The 17,580-nt window shown below is 30.3% G+C and overlaps 1 protein-coding gene across 1 annotated transcript; it reads left to right on the forward strand.

Moving 5' to 3' along the window:
• Positions 1-4,486: 4,486 nt before the first annotated feature.
• LOC115881038 (tryptase alpha/beta-1-like) lies at positions 4,487-17,371 on the forward strand. Its single transcript, XM_030898399.1, has 7 exons — positions 4,487-4,550; positions 6,571-6,743; positions 7,739-7,893; positions 8,037-8,129; positions 8,220-8,356; positions 14,974-15,171; positions 17,238-17,371. The coding sequence occupies exons 1-6, from the start codon at positions 4,494-4,496 to the stop codon at positions 15,151-15,153; spliced, it is 795 nt and encodes a 264-aa protein (XP_030754259.1). The 5' UTR covers positions 4,487-4,493; the 3' UTR covers positions 15,154-15,171; positions 17,238-17,371.
• Positions 17,372-17,580: the final 209 nt, after the last annotated feature.

Consider the following 17,580-nt stretch of genomic DNA (forward strand, 5'->3'; position numbering starts at 1 on the left):
GACTTTGTTGCGCGTATTATACATCAAGAAATAGCAAAAACATATAAATTTATACAAGAAGAACAGCCCTATTACAAATACACGCCGCAATCTGTCTTTGAAAACGACACTATAAAACTCTACTGGGACAGAACGATCCATACTGACAAGACAGTAACATGCAATAGACCTGATATAACGTTAACACTAAAAAAAGAGAAAGTAACATATCTAATAGAAATCAGTGTTCCGAATGACAACAACATAACAAAGAAATATGAAGAAAAAATTAGCAAATACATTCCACTAACACAGGAAGTAGAACGAATATGACAACAAAAAGAAGTTAAAATCCTACCATTTATTATATCTAGCACGGGCCTCACACACAGGAAATTTAAAGAAAACCTCGATATTTTAAATTTAAAAGGTCATATTCACACACTTGCTCAAAAAGCAGTAATCATTAAAACCACAAACATAACCCGCTCCTTAAAACAATAGAAACAAAACAATAGAAACTCTGACAGTACTTGGTAATGAACACCCGTCTGTCAGAATATACCACCAAGAGTGAGAAAAAAAATAAAAAATAAATAAAGCTGTTTTCTTCCTCTTCCGGAGACTGAAGCTTTTATGGTCGCTATTCAAGATCAAGTTGTAAATACACTTAACTACAGAAAATACATCATAAAGGATCGCACAGTTCTGACAAATAAGTGTAGGAGATGTGGAAAAACTGCCGAAAGTATATAATATATCATAGGTTCGTGTAGCATGATAGTACAAACAGATTATAAACAGAGACACGATAATGTAGGTAAAATAATTCACAAGATACTGATACAGCTACAACGTAAAAGCAGATAAAACTAACTAATCTTACTACAACTACATACCCGAACCAGTCCTAGAAAACGAAATACATAGAATCTGTTGGGATAATACTGTAATAACAGATAAACACATTGAACACAACAAACCGGACATAATACTGACGGATAAATTTAAAAAAAACGTACGTTCCTTATAGATATAGCTATTCCAAATAATAACAATTTGCAAGCAACATACCGAAATAAATTCGAGAAATACATAGATCTGGATAACGAAATAAAGGAACAGTGGAGACAAGAAAAAAATTCCATAGTTCCAGTTACAGGAGTGATTCCAAGAAATATCCTAGAATCAATAAAAATAGTAGACCTCCCATCAAAAATATATATAAACTTGCAGAAAGCGGCCATACTTAGTCCGTGTAACATAGTTAGGAAATTTTTAGGCTAAAAACACAAATTGACAGATTTATGCCGTAAAAGGCCGATTTGACAAAACGGCTTAAAATTTAAGAACGCTTTAAATACAAAAAATGTTTACCTTTTAATTCTACATCTGAAAGAAAAATAATATACAAGGTGTTGCATTTAAAAAAAAATGAGGTACAATATTTTAAATATTACGATTTTGGTGACGCCTTAAAAAATATCCTGTATACGATAAAGTAAATTTTTCTATACGAATTTATTTTGGTATCCTTCGTGTTTAAGAAAACATAGTTAAGTATTAATAAAGTTATATTCACTCTAGTTTTTTACCACCTTTCGTATATAATGTTTTTAACCAAAGTTTTAGTAAATAAGAAATAGAATGGCCACACCGCAGTGTGCTTCTTTTGAATCCAGTTATGTACAAAAAATTAAACTTGTTTTAAATCAAAAAAAAGTTGTAGAAAATCTCTGAAATAGATAATAATATAAAAATATGTCATTATATATTTTTCCGCATTTCTTCCAATCAGAAGATTTTCAGATACAGAAGAATTTTTACCTACGCGAAATGTGAAAATATTCTGTTTTCAAGCAAGTTTTTACTCGATGATCAATTTTTTAATTTTATTTTATTGTGAACTCATATTTTCCTAAATACATATCTGTGAAACTATGGCGAGTGCCACGACTATATAGTGTGACCAACGGATCTGTAGCTACGGGGTATCGGCAGGGGAACGCAGTTGTAAACAAAACACGCCCAATTTCATTCATAAAATAGGCATGGGCGTACGGTGTTTTATGAAAATAATGTGTATCATAAATATAAATTCTGATTAATAATTTTTTTTCAAAAAACTTTATCCTGTTTGAATCGTTACTGTTGACTTAGCAGATAAACACACTAAAAGCTTTTATTAAAGCTCCCTTAAATATTTTGAATAATTTTATTATTATGTGTTGTTAATATAATAGAAGAAATAATTACAGCTGGGGGTTGGAACCTTTGGTGTTACACAGCAAAATAAAACACTAAATCAGCACAATACACCAAAACACTTTTACTTTTACACTGGGCGCACGTTTCGCTAACCATGTCTGCCATCAGCAGATGATCAAGACTGAGTTTTGAGGTATATTTATTTATATATCTGTACTAGCTATATTTTTTTCTACAATACATAATTTTAGATATAACTATTTCCAGCAAAAAAAAATCTTGAAAGTAGTTAACTTTGGAAGCGCAAACAAAACATAATTTTACTCACCAGTAGATCCAATATTGCCTATTACACCAGATATGGTATCGCTCCGCTAGCACTTTTTAAAGGTTAGGTCATTGTCTACCCATGTTTCATCCAAATAGATAATACTTGGCGATATTTTCGAATTTCGCGTGTATATTTATATCTCTCTCTGCAATATAATGGGCCGCTCCATTAATATTTATCTGTTATTTTGTTATTTTAACATTTACGCCAAAAAATCTATTTGATTTTAATAACCCCCTAAGCGTTTCCCTGCCAAAGAAAAATTCGATTCTTCCTGCAATTTTTGCAAAAGCTTTCTAATTGTGGGGATGACTATGAATTCGAGATAAAATCTATTTATCAAATTCCTGACCACTTGGAAATCAAAGTCGTCGAGCTCACGTAGCCGTTTCTTTCTAGGGCTGGATATCATTTTATCGGGGTTAGTTTCCAGTCTTTTTTTATGTTCTGTGTGAATTTTTTTATATCCGATACGCTAACTCCGGTATAAAGAGATATCCGCTCAAGTTTACGTTTAAGCGGCAACTTAAGCGAACTCTGTGTAGCTTCTTCGTCGCAAACCCTGTTATGAACACAAGGAAATAAACCAAATGAGATTTCATCCACGTTTATTTACATTTATTTTAGTTTAGCTAAAATATTTAGGTAAATGGATGCTTTTCATTTTAGCCAACATTTAATTTTAGTATTCTAATAATTACATTATTATTATTCTACTTACCTATATAAATTAGCTATTATTTCTCTTGTCTATGTAGCGTCTTACCCTTAACAAATTGATTCATTTTAAAACACAAATATACGATCAAACTTAATATTAATAATTAAAAACTACGAACGAAAAACATTATAACAAGATAACAAAACAATAAAACACATTTTAACTATTAAATATACGAAAAATATAGGAATAAAGTTTAGGATAACCGGTATTAAATAATGAAAGAAAGTAATAATGATCAAAAGAATGACACCGCCACTGGATATTTCAATAGTATTCAATATTTCTACTCTTTTCAGAAGTGACCGTGAAGTTGGGGATAAGGCTAGCGAATAGGAAAGGCATAAAAGTCATGGCAACCGCGTGGTAACAAATCCTGTGACGTACTCTCGCCAATCATCTTCGATGAATAGGCGGCCATGCGCGGCGATGCCGGTTTGCCAATGATATCGTTGAAATATCTTCACCTTTCGTAATAAGCAGATTATACAGAATGAAAGAAATAAGTTATTAAATAAAACATATCCAACAATATGAACTACTTAAAATTCCTTAGTAATATACGTCAGAATATATGCTAAACACATTATATATAATAAAAATATATTACATTTATAGTTCATGTCTGGCAATTTTGCAATTTTATAGATAAACGTGGCAATATCGATTTTTTTTTCTTGCATTCCTTCCGTAGCTTCAGATCCGCTGGTCAAACAGTACTTTGTCTAGTTAATAGACCACGACTATACAGCTATGTCAGTTGTCACGGGAGGCGAGAACAAGGTCATATAAAGTGGCAGAAAAAGAACAAAGGATTTGACAAGGAGTAAAACTACTAGTTTCCTTATACTATGGTATTATTAGCGTCTCTAGGTTTACCTATTTCTCTAGGATTTAATTCTCTGAAAAAATTAAATGAGAAAAAAATTTGATATTTTTTTATTTATTAAAATCAATAAATTTATCAGTAAAATTAAACTACATAGTTGAAATTTAATAACAGGATTTTATTATTCTGTCTCCGAATATCCTTGAATGAAGCCATCCGAGCTTAATTATCCGTTAAAAAAGTCATCATAATCTAGCTTTCATTCACAATGAAGACAGACAGGCATTTGAATAATTTAAAAATTTGTATTGTCACACTGAAGTCGTTAGGAATAACGTTTATGCTCTTGGGATTTTTAAAAATAATACCTATTAGAAATATAAGTTTAAATGAACTCATACATTGTTGCTTTAATAATTATTGTAATGTGGACTTGTGAAAACAGCCAAGGGACAACTGGAAACGGAAGATTTATTGTGAACGTAAGTTTATATAAAAATTAGGTATACTTAGTTTTATTTTTAGTAGCTTCTAAATTTATTATTTTAAATAGAATATCCTCTATATATTTTTTTATTTTTGAATTCTCAAAAATTCTGAATGGATGTTTTTATTGAAAAAAAATTGTGCGTACACTATGTGCATATTTGAAGTGAAACTTCTTACCAACAGCTATTAAATTGAAGGATTTGAAGAGCATGTTTGAAAAACTGTAGTTTGGAATGTTGAAGAAGTAATAAGTTAAAAAATATATTTCTTACGCGTAAAAAATAGTTTTTACGTGTAAAAAATAGTTTTTGACTGTAACCAATAGTTTTTTACGAGTAAAAATACTTTTTAATCTGTAACAAATATATTTGTACGTACAACCAATAGTTTTATACGCGTAAAATAAAACATTAATAAAGTAGCATAGGATGCAACAGGGACAAAGGGCCCTAGGGTGGGGATCTTTGACAGTTCTGTTTGACGATTCATTTGACACATTTGAATTTGATTTGAAATTTTGTGGATTTGTTAGTCTTTACTGAGCTTATTTTATGTTATTTATTATTTATTCTTCAACTGGTAGTTGTTTAGAGGTAGTAAATCTAGAAGGAAATTTAGTGGCAGAACTTAAATTAACAGTGACACCAGAGTGACACTATTGCGATTTATCGAAACCTTTAAATAAGAAGACTAAGGAAGGAGCATATCAAAAATCTTAGGTCCACCGCGATAGGCCTCAAATATGGCCGACTTAATTTCCGGTTTATCAGTGCCGTTCTAATTTTATTTAAAAAATGTAAAACTATGATGTAGGGTAGACGTGGGGTAGACTCAATAATTTTGTTTTTATTTTATGTTGTGAATAAATGTTGGTAGTTATTAAAATTCTTATAAAATATAAAATTGTAATAAAAATAGATAAGTTATAATAATTATTTATAACCATAAACATCCGATACGCTACTGAAGCAGGTAAGTCAAATTGACGTATCTAGATTCTTTGACATCTAATCTTTGACAAGTAGTATATAAAAGCAAAAATGCAAGAAAAAATATATAATTAGTTAATTTAAGTGAATTTCATAAATGATCGGTTTACTACACGTATGTATATTATATAGTCACTTACTAGCGAAAAGTTGTTCCGTTATTTCACTCGATTTTTGCCGAGATCTACCGCACGCTACACAAACAACTATTTTAGAGTCATTTTTGATAAATCGCGATAGTGTCACTGTTAATTTAAGTTCTGCCACAATTTCCATCTAGATTTACTACCTTTATACAACTATCAGTAGTAGAATAAATAATAAATAACATAAAATAAGCTCCGTAAAGATTGACAAATCCATAAAATTTCAAATCATATTCAAATGTGTCAAATGAATCGTCAAACAGAACTGTCAAGGATCTCCACCCTAGAGTACTTTTTCCGCCCACCATGCATGAATACATCGATAGCATTATGCTCCTTCCTTAGTCTTCTTATTCAAAGATTGAAACAGACTGTAAAATAGTTGGTTGTGTAGCGTGCGGTAGATGTCGGTCAAAAATCGAGGGAAATAATGGAATAGCTTTTCGCTAGTAAGTGACTATATAATATACATACTGGTAGTAAACCGATCATTTATGAAATTCACTTAAAATTAACTAATTATATATTTTTTCTTGCATTTATGCTTTTATTTACTACTTGTCAAAGACTAGATGTCAAAAAATTTAGACTTATCTGCTTTAGTAGCGTGTTAATAAATAATTATTATAACTTATCTATTTTTATTAGAACTGTATATTTTTATAACAATTTTAATAACTACCAACATTTGTTCACAACGTAAAATAAAACAACAAATTATTTTGAGTCTACCCTACATCATATTTTTACACGTTTTGAATAAAATTAGAATGGCACTGATAAACCGGAATTTAAGTAGGCCATTTTTGATTGTTCCTTCCCTAATCTTTTTATTAAAAGCACTTTATCCATGATTCTGTCACATTTCCATCTTGCAGGGCCATGGCAAACCCATCCACCCACCTAAAGGCGTTTTCCCATACCACGCAGCTCTCACCCTCATTCACCCCAACGGCACTCACGTGATATTCTGCGGTGGCAGCCTAATACACCCCGCCTGGATCCTAACGGCGGCTCATTGTCTGGAACGGGACAGTAAACGGTTTCCAGAGTAAGTTTAAACAGCCCCTCTTCAGGACTCTTGCCCTCCGCGCCCTCTGGCTTCGTTTTAAACCAATTAACGTTGCAACAACAGCGATTTAAACTTTGGCGCCAAACGGGATTAAGTCAACTTTACAATAAGTTCGGAGCGGGACGGATGTGATTTACTCTGTGGTTGTTTGGCTCCGTCTAATAACCGTTGCCAGATATTAATGATGCGGGTAGTTTGGTGTAAAGAGGGCATTAGTTTGTTAGTTGGGGTTTGTAAAAAACCTTTCCAAGAAACAAGAAATTACTCTATTTCTGATTTTTTTGAATTCGTCTTCGCATGGCAACTAATAAAATATCGAAAACATACAAAAAATATTACAGAAATATAATTTTTACACAAATTACGTTTGGAACACCGCCATCTTCCTCAACTGACCAGCATAGATAAAAGAAACAAGTTTAGATTGGAAAGTGCCTATAAGGATAAGGTAAATACTATTTGGCGCTATTTTTACAACGGTCGCTCTCCACAGCTTTGGATAATTTCGGAGCGGTTCGGCTTTTTCCGCAATTATCTCGCCAAATATATTATTTATTCAAATTTATTATTATTTTCTTTTAATTTTTTAACTAAAATACAATATGTTGCATATAAGAACCTTTATTTTATATAAGGACTTGTATGAAATACCTATGAAATATTGGAAACCGACGTAATGCCACGACCCACGATGGTTTTTGCAGTTCACACAGCTTTTTAAGTTTTCAATGCCACTTTTTCACAATTATTACGAGTTTGAGTAAATAAAATTAAACTCACAAAACAGTAATAATTACCTTGAAAATGGACGCTTTAAATACTTTTCGGTATTTTTCAATATGCTTGAATCCATTTTTGCTTTTGATCACCGGAATCAGCGTTACATCACACAAACCTCATACCTGAGTTTTTTGTGTTATAGAATATAGAATTTTATGTATGATATTATGTAAATACCTATATTTGTTTTATAGAAATATGTTAAATATCGCTTTGGGAACAATCTACTACAGTTTGAAAGGAGCTGAAATATTTTCCAGTAAAAAACTCTTAATTCATCCTTTGTACTTTTCTTCTGGAAGACGTCATGATATTGGCCTGATCCAACTTGAAGAAGAAGTTACATATAGTAAGTACCTGTAAGTACAACCTTCTTGGATATGCGTAATTTTTTAAAATTTATTTTTTTGAAAGTATTGGATTCAAGTATTGAGAATACAGATTTAGGTAAAATATAATGTATTATATTAAAAAATTTTTTTTTGCATTTAGGTGATTCAATAAAACCGGTAATATTACATACAAACATGGAGGAATCTTTAATGAATGACGTGGTATATCTTACAGGATTTGGGATTGTTAATGGTAAGTGTAATTTTTTTTAAACCTTTAATGTAGAGTTTGAATTGATATTATTTATTTTTTTAAAAAATAATTTGCTTAAAAATATTTTAGATTTTTATAAGAAACCGACAAGATTGAAACAAGCTATTCTACATGTAAATACACCAGACACATGTTTTCTAAACCAAAACGACACTATTAATACCTTGTGCTGTACATCAACTATTACAGAGGGCAAAGCCTGTAAAGTGAGTAATATTTTTGACTTATTTTATTAATATAATTTAAAATTATTATAGAATACCCAAAATACAATTTTCGAAATTTATTTTATAGAAAATTATATTTATAGTAAAATAATTATTTGCACAGAATATGCAGCAAGGCTTCGATAAAACCAGTAAAAAAATGTTTCAGGATAGTGAACCTACCAAATCGCATTTTTTTTATCAGCGAGCCAATTTGAGAAACACCCGGTAGAAAATACTTAAATTGAAATTTAAAACAAAATATATACCGGGTGCGCCTCGAAAGTGGCTCAGCCCTATAACTTTGTTATTTTTTTTTCAGATAAAAAAAAACGAGATTTGGTATTTTAGTATATGACATAAATTAGGATTGATTGACGTATTCAATTATTTTTGGTCACTTTCTGTTTCACCGGAAATGACTACAACTTCTGATTTTTAAATGGCACCCTCAGTATATTTTATGACGCTTGAGAATGACGCTCTGAATAGAAGGACATATCATGTGTTAACTTTTGACATTTTCGGTTAAAATCGTATTTTAAATTTTAATCCAGAGTACCGTGGCTGTGTTAACAACACTAATAATTTTTAATCAAGGAGCCTTGAAAAAATAGATTTGATCGTCTAATGTTTTTCGTGTCTTGTCCTGGCCGGTTAAAAGATGCCCAAATCGTATTTTTGATCATATCTCAATTTTTTTTCAAATGGAACAAGGGTGGCTCATTAACATATTTGAGAAAAGCATTTTTTTAAGAATAATTTGGTACCTCACACTTGGTATTTCGAGTCAAATTCTCGGTATGAACCGCCATGTTACAATTTCAAATAAATTTTATGTGAAAATGCCAAAAGTTGACACACGATATGTCATTCTATTCAGAGTGTCATCTTCTATCGAATAAAGTAAAAAATATCGAGGGTGTCATTTAAAAATCAAAATTTATTGTCTTTTCCGGTAAAACAGGAAGTGACCAAAAACAATTGCCAACATATACAATATATATAAATTGCCAAAACAATATTTTGCAAAATTGTCTACTTAAAACTACATTTTCCTTAAGCTTATAAACTTTTATGAATAATATAAGAGATGCGTACACACATACAAGCAACCCAAATAACAGAAATCGGGAATCTCGTCCCATTTAAACGCCTCCTCCTCTGAATAAACAATAGGCAGTTGTGTTTAATAAAATATCAACGCGGAATGTGGGGCTATATTGGTTTTTATTGCGTAAATAGGTCTGGCAAGCATCGCGTGATGCTTTTTCTCCCTTATATTCGTTTTTCTGTTCAATTTCCACACGATTACGAGCTGCTTTTCTGCTTTCCTTTCCCACACTTTAATTAAGCAATAGAGTTTTAGCTTAGACGCGACAGAAAAAAAAAGAAGAACATAACAACGTAATAAAGAAATGTGTCAAAAGGATCTTTTAGTTAATAGCTGTTTCAAGATCATTTATATACAGTGTGTCCCTGGATCGTGTTTGAGGAAAACTGCTGGAACTTTTTTATTATTAATTCTTTGAGGAAAATATATTATTGATAATAGTTATTTATGTACAGTTCATAGTGATATAAAATTTCCAGAAATATATTTTCGGAAATATTTCCTGAAACATTGGAAATATATGGAAATATTGGAAATATATGAAATATTTTAAAAAATAAGAAAAACTGAAATATTTATTTATAAAAATCATAACAAAACATCGCAAAACACAAAATGCTTATACATAAACACAAATAAAGAGTTATTCTTCAAATTAAAAAATAAATTAAAGTTAAATTTGTACAAAAAAAAATATTTTTGGCACACTAGTCGAGCAAGAGGCATATCTTTATCGCTGTCATCAGCATCACACTCAAAAACATCTTCTTGCCAGTCTACTTCCTCAAAATCTTCAATAGTATCGGAAATAAAAATTAATCTATTGCCGTATCCTATTTTCTTCAGCAAGTTTTCATTGTGGGAAACATAGAGTACTTAGCGGCTCTATCATAAGTAAGCCTGTTTCTCTTTTTTGAATGAATATGACTATAAACGCTAAAACTGCGTTCCGTGACAGTCGAAGATGCTGGCATCATCAACATTCGTGAAGCTACTTGTGATAATGAAGATGAAGAACACAGTCCTTTCCACCAGGAGACTGGGTTATTAAAACTACTTTTCCATATGAAGTTATTTCCAAATAACTTGCCACTTCTACAACGGTAATCTGATATTTCATCTATTATTTCTTGCTCCTTTATATTGAGTTTATTTTTTGATATATTAAGCATTCTATGGCAGAAAGAATTTGGGTTTCATCAAGTTCAGAACCTTGTGATTTTGGATTTAGTAATTCTGCAGCATAATGAATGGGTTTAATAGCAAATTTTTCTCTGCTTCTTGACTAACTGGAACTCTTTGTAAACTGAGCCTAGTATTGTATACACTTTTTAAATTGGTTAAAATTGAAGACCAGCGAGTTTTTACTACGCTACGACTTACGAGCTCGGGACTTTCCCGTAGAAATGCGAGATTGCAAATAATTTTCATTTTAAATCATTTAGAAAAAGTTCAATCGTATTTTTATTAGCGATGGGATCTATCGAATGAATTAGACTATCGAATGGTTACTGAATGAATGATTTCAACTATCGAATGGTTTTATTTGAATAAAATCATTCATTCATTTGTATACTAAAGCATACGTGACAACCTCGCCGTGCGACTAAATGGTTATCGTTGAGCCACGACTATCGAATGCTTTGGATAAACGAAATTTAGTATTCGTTTGATTTTTGTATGCGTCAGTGCATTATTAGTTCTTCCAAATTTTTATAACTTCACCGTATAAATACTGTGCTATTTTTGCGTTTATTAAAATATTTAAAATACTAAAATAGTAGTTTTTTTTTAATTGACGATTGTGTGCGTGTGCAGGTGGTCAAAATTTTTCCGAAAATTTGTGTGATTTTCCGTAGCCCGATCTTTCAATTATTTAATTTTATATGGTATATGGTTTATTTTTTAATGGGAAATTTTGAGAAGTCGCAATTTTTAAGAGAGATGAGATGAACTTACAATTAATTTTAAAAATACATATTTGTATTTTAGATGTTTTAATAATATGAATTAGTTGAACTTAATAATCATATTTAAGTAATGTGGTTGAGTAAATGTGGTTATCGAACTCAAACTATGGGGTGAGAAAATTAAATTGAAGGTTTTACACGTGCCAATTTAAAAAAAAAAGTTAGCGATGTTTGTATTTTGTTTATGCTAATTCTCTTACATTAGTTTTTTGCGAAGAAATATTTCATTTATATTTTAAAGTAAATGCCAGTAAAAGTAAATATTATTTTTAAATAGTAATATAAAGCACCTAATATAAATAATTTTGATTTCTAATTTTTTATTTATATTTTCCTTCCAATACACTGCATGCCTAGAAAATTGATAAATGTTTATATTTCATGATTTTAAAATTTGTTGTTAATATAACAAATTAGTTAGTAAAAAAAATGTAGAGACTATATTATTTTTAAATAGGATCTAATATAAATAATTTTGACATCTAATTTGTTGTTTATATTTTGCTACTACCTAAAAAAAATGTTTATATTAAATGATTTTAAATTTTGTTGTTAATAGGTATAACAAATTATTACTGTTATTATTATTTATTAAACCAGTCTTTGCTTAAAAACATTAAAAATAATTTTCCTACATCCAAAATAACAAGTATTATTGCAGTGTAACAGAATATTAATAAAAAAATGCAAAATATATAGACATACTATCCCTAACTAACTAAAGCCAAACAATAATATTCCTTGCTAATATCAACTAATACCAATATATGGCAACAGCGCTCTTCATAATGTATTTTCTGTGTAAATACTAGCACCTCAATAAAAAAATAATGTGTCCTTATCTTTATCGGACTCCGCAAAAAATCAAAGATGCCGGCTTCTTTCATAGCATTGCCACCGACCGCTGTCGGGTTTCTCGGAAAGAAAACTTACGTCGCCGGGCGACAACTGAAATTCAGTTAATATTTTATTATATTCGATCCTGACGAATAAATGAATGAATTTTATAAATGGATGGTTTTTGCTGCCGAATTACCAGAATACATTATTTCAAGGCAGATGACGCATCTATTCGATAAGTTCTATTCGAATAGTTTTCAACGAATGTTTTCTTACTAGCTATCGAATTATTCGAATGAATTGCAACTATCGAATGTTTCATTCGATAGTTCCCACTACTAATTTTTATATATTTTTATTTTTGTCTAAAACGGTAGAGAAATGTGAAAAGTAAACAAAATTAACTATTTTAGAGCACAAGCAATTTTTTATAAATTGATTAATAATTACATTCTTAGAAAAACTTATAAACTCCCACACTCCATTCTCCTGAAAATATATCAGAAATAGATTATTTCCCCGGAAATATGTATTCCGTCGCATATCCCAGCCTGCACGTGCACACATATACCGCGGATTTTAATATCCAGTGCCAGATAGGTTTGTGAGAGGTTGATAGGTGCACTGAATTCTCGTTCCTTCGGAATGAAATAGATATGCCGGGCTAGGAGTCGATAAAATTTAACATATAATACCTAACCTATAAGGTAACTTCGGGGATATTAGGTCGTGGATTTTGTCGTAAATATTACTAGCAGGTTCGTAATATGATCTTGGATATAAATTGGATAGTTTTTGGCAATGTTTAGTTTAAATTAAAGAGAATATTAGAGACTAGCGTGTACCCGCGACTTCGTTCGCGTCGAATTAATCATTTGTAATGGTGATGATAAAACAAAGCAAGAATTTCCATTAACATACAAACTGGATAAAATTTTCTCACATTTATGTCAGCATGAGAAAAAACAATATGGCGATATTATTATAGAACTTAATTAATATTAAGTAATATTTGAGGGGTAGTTTCATTTCGTTGGAATTTGACTTTCGAAAAATCCGTTTGCCAAAAATAAGCTTTTTACGTCAAGCAGTTTAAGCAGAATCGTGGTTAATCAATTACCCAACTTTCTGGAACACCCTGTATAATTTTTTAAAAAATTTCAAAATATGTAAAAAAAAAACAAAATAAGTTATGCGTGTCCAAGCGTCTTCCCGAAAGACTAACCGTTTTTTAAATAACAAATATTGTAATATTTGAGGGGCGTTTTTATCCTCTTGGAATTTGAGATTCGAGAAACCTATCCTTATCGAACCTCTACACCCCATACAGTCGATCCGTTTGCCAAAAATCAGCTTTAAACGTCAAGCAGTTTAAGCAGATTCATGATTACCCAATGGTCATATTTTATGAAACTGTATAAATTTTTAAAATACTGTATAAATTTTTAAAAAATCTTAAAATATGTAAAACAACAAAATAAAATATACGTGCTTAAGAGTTGTTTTCCGAAAAACTAACCGGTTTTTAAATACAAAATATTCTAATATTTGAGAGGTGGTTTCACCCCCTTAGAATTGGAATTTTGAAAAATCCTTTCTTATCGAACCTCTACATCCTAAAGTCAATCCGTTTTCCAAAAATCAGCTTTTTACGTCAAGCGCTTTAAGCAGGATCGTGATTAATCAATAACCAGATTTTTCGAAACATCCTGTATACATTTTTAAAAAAATCTTAAAATATGTAAAAAACAAAATAAAATATACGTGTTTAAGCGTTTTTTCGGAAACTAAAATAAAAAATATTGTAATATTTGAGGGGTGGTTTCACCCCATTAGAACTGGAATTTTGAAAAATCCTTTCTTATCGAACCTCTACATCCTAAAGTCAATCCGTTTTCCAAAAATCAGCTTTTTACGTCAAGCGCTTTAAGCAGGATCGTGATTAATCAATAACCAGATTTTTCGAAACATCCTGTATACATTTTTAAAAAATCTTAAAATATGTAAAAAACAAAATAAAATATACGTGTTTAAGCGTTTTTTCGGAAACTAAAATAAAAAATATTCTAATATTTGAGGGGTGGTTTCACCCCCTTAGAACTGGAATTTTGAAAAATCCTTTCTTATCGAACCTCTACATCCTAAAGTCAATCCGTTTTCCAAAAATCAGCTTTTTACGTCAAGCGCTTTAAGCAGGATCGTGATTAATCAATAACCAGATTTTTCGAAACATCCTGTATACATTTTTAAAAAATCTTAAAATATGTAAAAAACAAAATAAAATATACGTGTTTAAGCGTTTTTTCGGAAACTAAAATAAAAAATATTGTAATATTTGAGGGGTGGTTTCACCCCCTTGGAACTGGAATTTCGAAAAATCCCTTCTTATCGAACCTCTACACTTTAGAATCAACCTGTTTGGCCAAAATTGAGCTTCTTACGTTGAGTGGTTTGAGTAGGATCGTGATTAATCAGTGAGTTAGTATAGATTTTTGCTGATAAAATATTATTAGTTTATAGAAATTTGCGAATTGAATAATGTCATCGAAGACATTTCAAAGTAAAGATGCGATCAAAGAAAATGTAATGCGGTAGCTAAAATTTTATACAAAAGCAACAATGATTTAATCGAATTTTGTGTAAAATTAACTTTTTATAATAATATATTTTAAGTTTTGTTTATTTATTTTTAGGGAGACAGTGGAGGAGCTCTAGTCCTAATTAAAAATGGAACTATTATTCAAGTTGGAATTACCAGTCATTTAGCTCTGTTAACATCATGCAAGATTACTTTCAATCACTCTGTATATACTAAAGTTGCAGCGTATATTGATTGGATATCAGCAGAAACTGGATGTAACTTTCTAACTTGAAGAGACAAAAATAGCAATGTAAGAAATTTCGATGTTCATAATCTTTTTGTACGTGAGACACCTTTCTTTATTTGTGATATATTATAATTATAATATTAAATATTTAATGACTCATATTATCCGGTTTCTCTAGGAAATATTCCCTTTAAAATTAACGCTATAAAATATAAGACTATAGATTTCTAAAGAACCGGTCACAAACCAAAAACTCATCCTTTCCGACATCATAAAACGTTTAGAGGGCCATCAAAACTTTTAAAAGCTTCTCCTAAAACTATGTTCCGTAAGATCCAATTTCTATTTTTAATAACTTTGCGGAAACTCGAACATATTGATCTCGCTATCTTAATAGCCGACTTTAAAATTCATATTAAAAGCGAATCAAATGGGAATTTAACTTATCTGAAGGGTACAAAACCGATAGAAAAAGAACGAAATGAGCAGGGAAAGAAAGTTTTCAAGTTTTCGAATTAGATTTGCTGTTAGTCCCCTAACTATTTATTTCTTTTTTCAACAAGAAAACAAGACGTCAGTCGTTAAAAGTTTATTAGATTTGTTGGAAAGTCTCGAACTTGAAGAGGAACTTACAGTTTAAACGTTTATTTATATTATATATTTAGCTGTAAGTTGCAAGAATAAAGACTTGTAAAATTTTTAATTATTCTCATTTGCATTTCACAATTATTTTGTATCTGATACACATTTCTTTATTTTTTTAAGTTATCTAGTAAAATATTATAATTATAATATTAAATATTTGAGAACTCATATTCGTTTTTTTAGGAAATATTCCCTTCAAAATTAACGTTTTAAAATACCAGGCAATAGATTCCTAAAAAACCGGATACAAACCAAAAACTCATCCTTTCCGACATCATAAAACGTTTAGAGGGCCATCAAAACTTTTAAAAGCCTCTCTTAAAACTATGTTCCGTACGATCCAATTTCTATTTTTAATAACTGGGCGGAAACTCGAACATATTGATCTCGCTATCTTAATAGCCGGCTTTAAAATTCATATTAAAAGCGAATCAAATGGAATTTAACTTATCTGGAGGATAGAAAACCGATAGAAAAAGAACGAAATGAGCAGGGAAAGAAAGTTTTCAAGTTTCCGAATTAGATTTGCTGTTAGTCGCCTAACTATTTATTTCTTTTTTCAACAAGAAAACAAGACGTCAATCGTTAAAAGTTTATTAGATTTGTTGGAAAGTTTTGAACTTGAAGAGGAACTCACAGTTTGAACGTTTATTTATATTACATATTTAGTTGTAAGTTGCAAGAATAGAGACTTGTAGAATTTTTAATTATTTTAAAATATATTCCACAATCTTTTTGTATCTGATTCGCATTTATTTATTCTTTTTATTGTCTAGTAACATATTATAATTATAATATTAAATATTTAATAACTCATATTATCTCTTTTTCTACGAAATATTCCCTTTAAAATTAACGCTATAAAATATAAGACCATAGATTCCTAAAGAACCGGTCACAAACCAAAAACTCATCCTTTCCGACATCATAAAACGTTTAGAGGGCCATCAAAACTTTTAAAAGCTTCTCCTAAAACTATGTTCCGTAAGATCCAATTTCTATTTTTAATAACTTTGCGGAAACTCGAACATATTGATTCCGCTATCTTAATAGCCGGCTTTAAAATTCATATTAAAAGCGAATCAAATGGGAATTTAACTTATCTGGAGGGTAGAAAACCGATAGAAAAAGAACGAAATGAGCAGGGAAAGAAAGTTTTCAAGTTTTGGAATTAGATTTGCTGTTAGTCCCCTAACTATTTATTTCTTTTTGCAACAAGGAAACAAGACGTCAGTCGTTAAAAGTTTATTAGATTTGTTGGAAAGTCTCGAACTTAAAGAGGAACTTATAGTTTGCATGATTATTTATATTGCATACAGCTCTGGAAGTTGAAGGATTAGAGACTTGAAATTTTTAATTATTTTAATTTATATTTCACAATAATTTTGTATCTGATTCACATTTCTTTATTTTTTAAATTATCTAGTAAGATATTACAATTATAATACTGAACATTTAATAATTCATATTATCTCTATTTTTAGGAAATATTCCCTTCAAAATTAAAGCTATAAAATATCAGACAACCGATTCCTAAAGAACCGGTCACAAACCAAAAACTGATCCTTTCCGACATCATAAAACGTTTAGAGGGCCATCAAAACTTTTAAAAGCCTCTCCTAAAACTATGTTCCGTACGATCCAATTTCTATTTTTAATAACTTTGAGGAAACTCGAACATATTGATCTCGCTATCTTAATAGCCGGCTTTAAAATTCATATTAAAAGCGAATCAAATGGAAATTTAACTTATCTGGAGGGTAGAAATCCGATAGAAAAAGAACGAAATAAGCAGGGAAAGAAAGTTTTCAAGTTTCCGAATTAGAT

The sequence above is a fragment of the Sitophilus oryzae genome, unplaced genomic scaffold (genome assembly GCF_002938485.1).
Source record: "Sitophilus oryzae breed Bouriz unplaced genomic scaffold, Soryzae_2.0 scaffold_1693_pilon_pilon, whole genome shotgun sequence".
NCBI lineage: Eukaryota > Metazoa > Arthropoda > Insecta > Coleoptera > Curculionidae > Sitophilus > Sitophilus oryzae.

Coding starts and splice junctions, on each gene's coding strand:
- LOC115881038 (XM_030898399.1), top strand. CDS start 4,494: ATGTGGACTTGTGAAAACAGCCAAGGGACAACTGGAAACGGAAGATTT. Junction 4,551..6,570: donor ACGGAAGATTTATTGTGAAC/GTAAGTTTATAT, acceptor TCCATCTTGCAG/GGCCATGGCAAACCCATCCA. Junction 6,744..7,738: donor GACAGTAAACGGTTTCCAGA/GTAAGTTTAAAC, acceptor TTTGTTTTATAG/AAATATGTTAAATATCGCTT.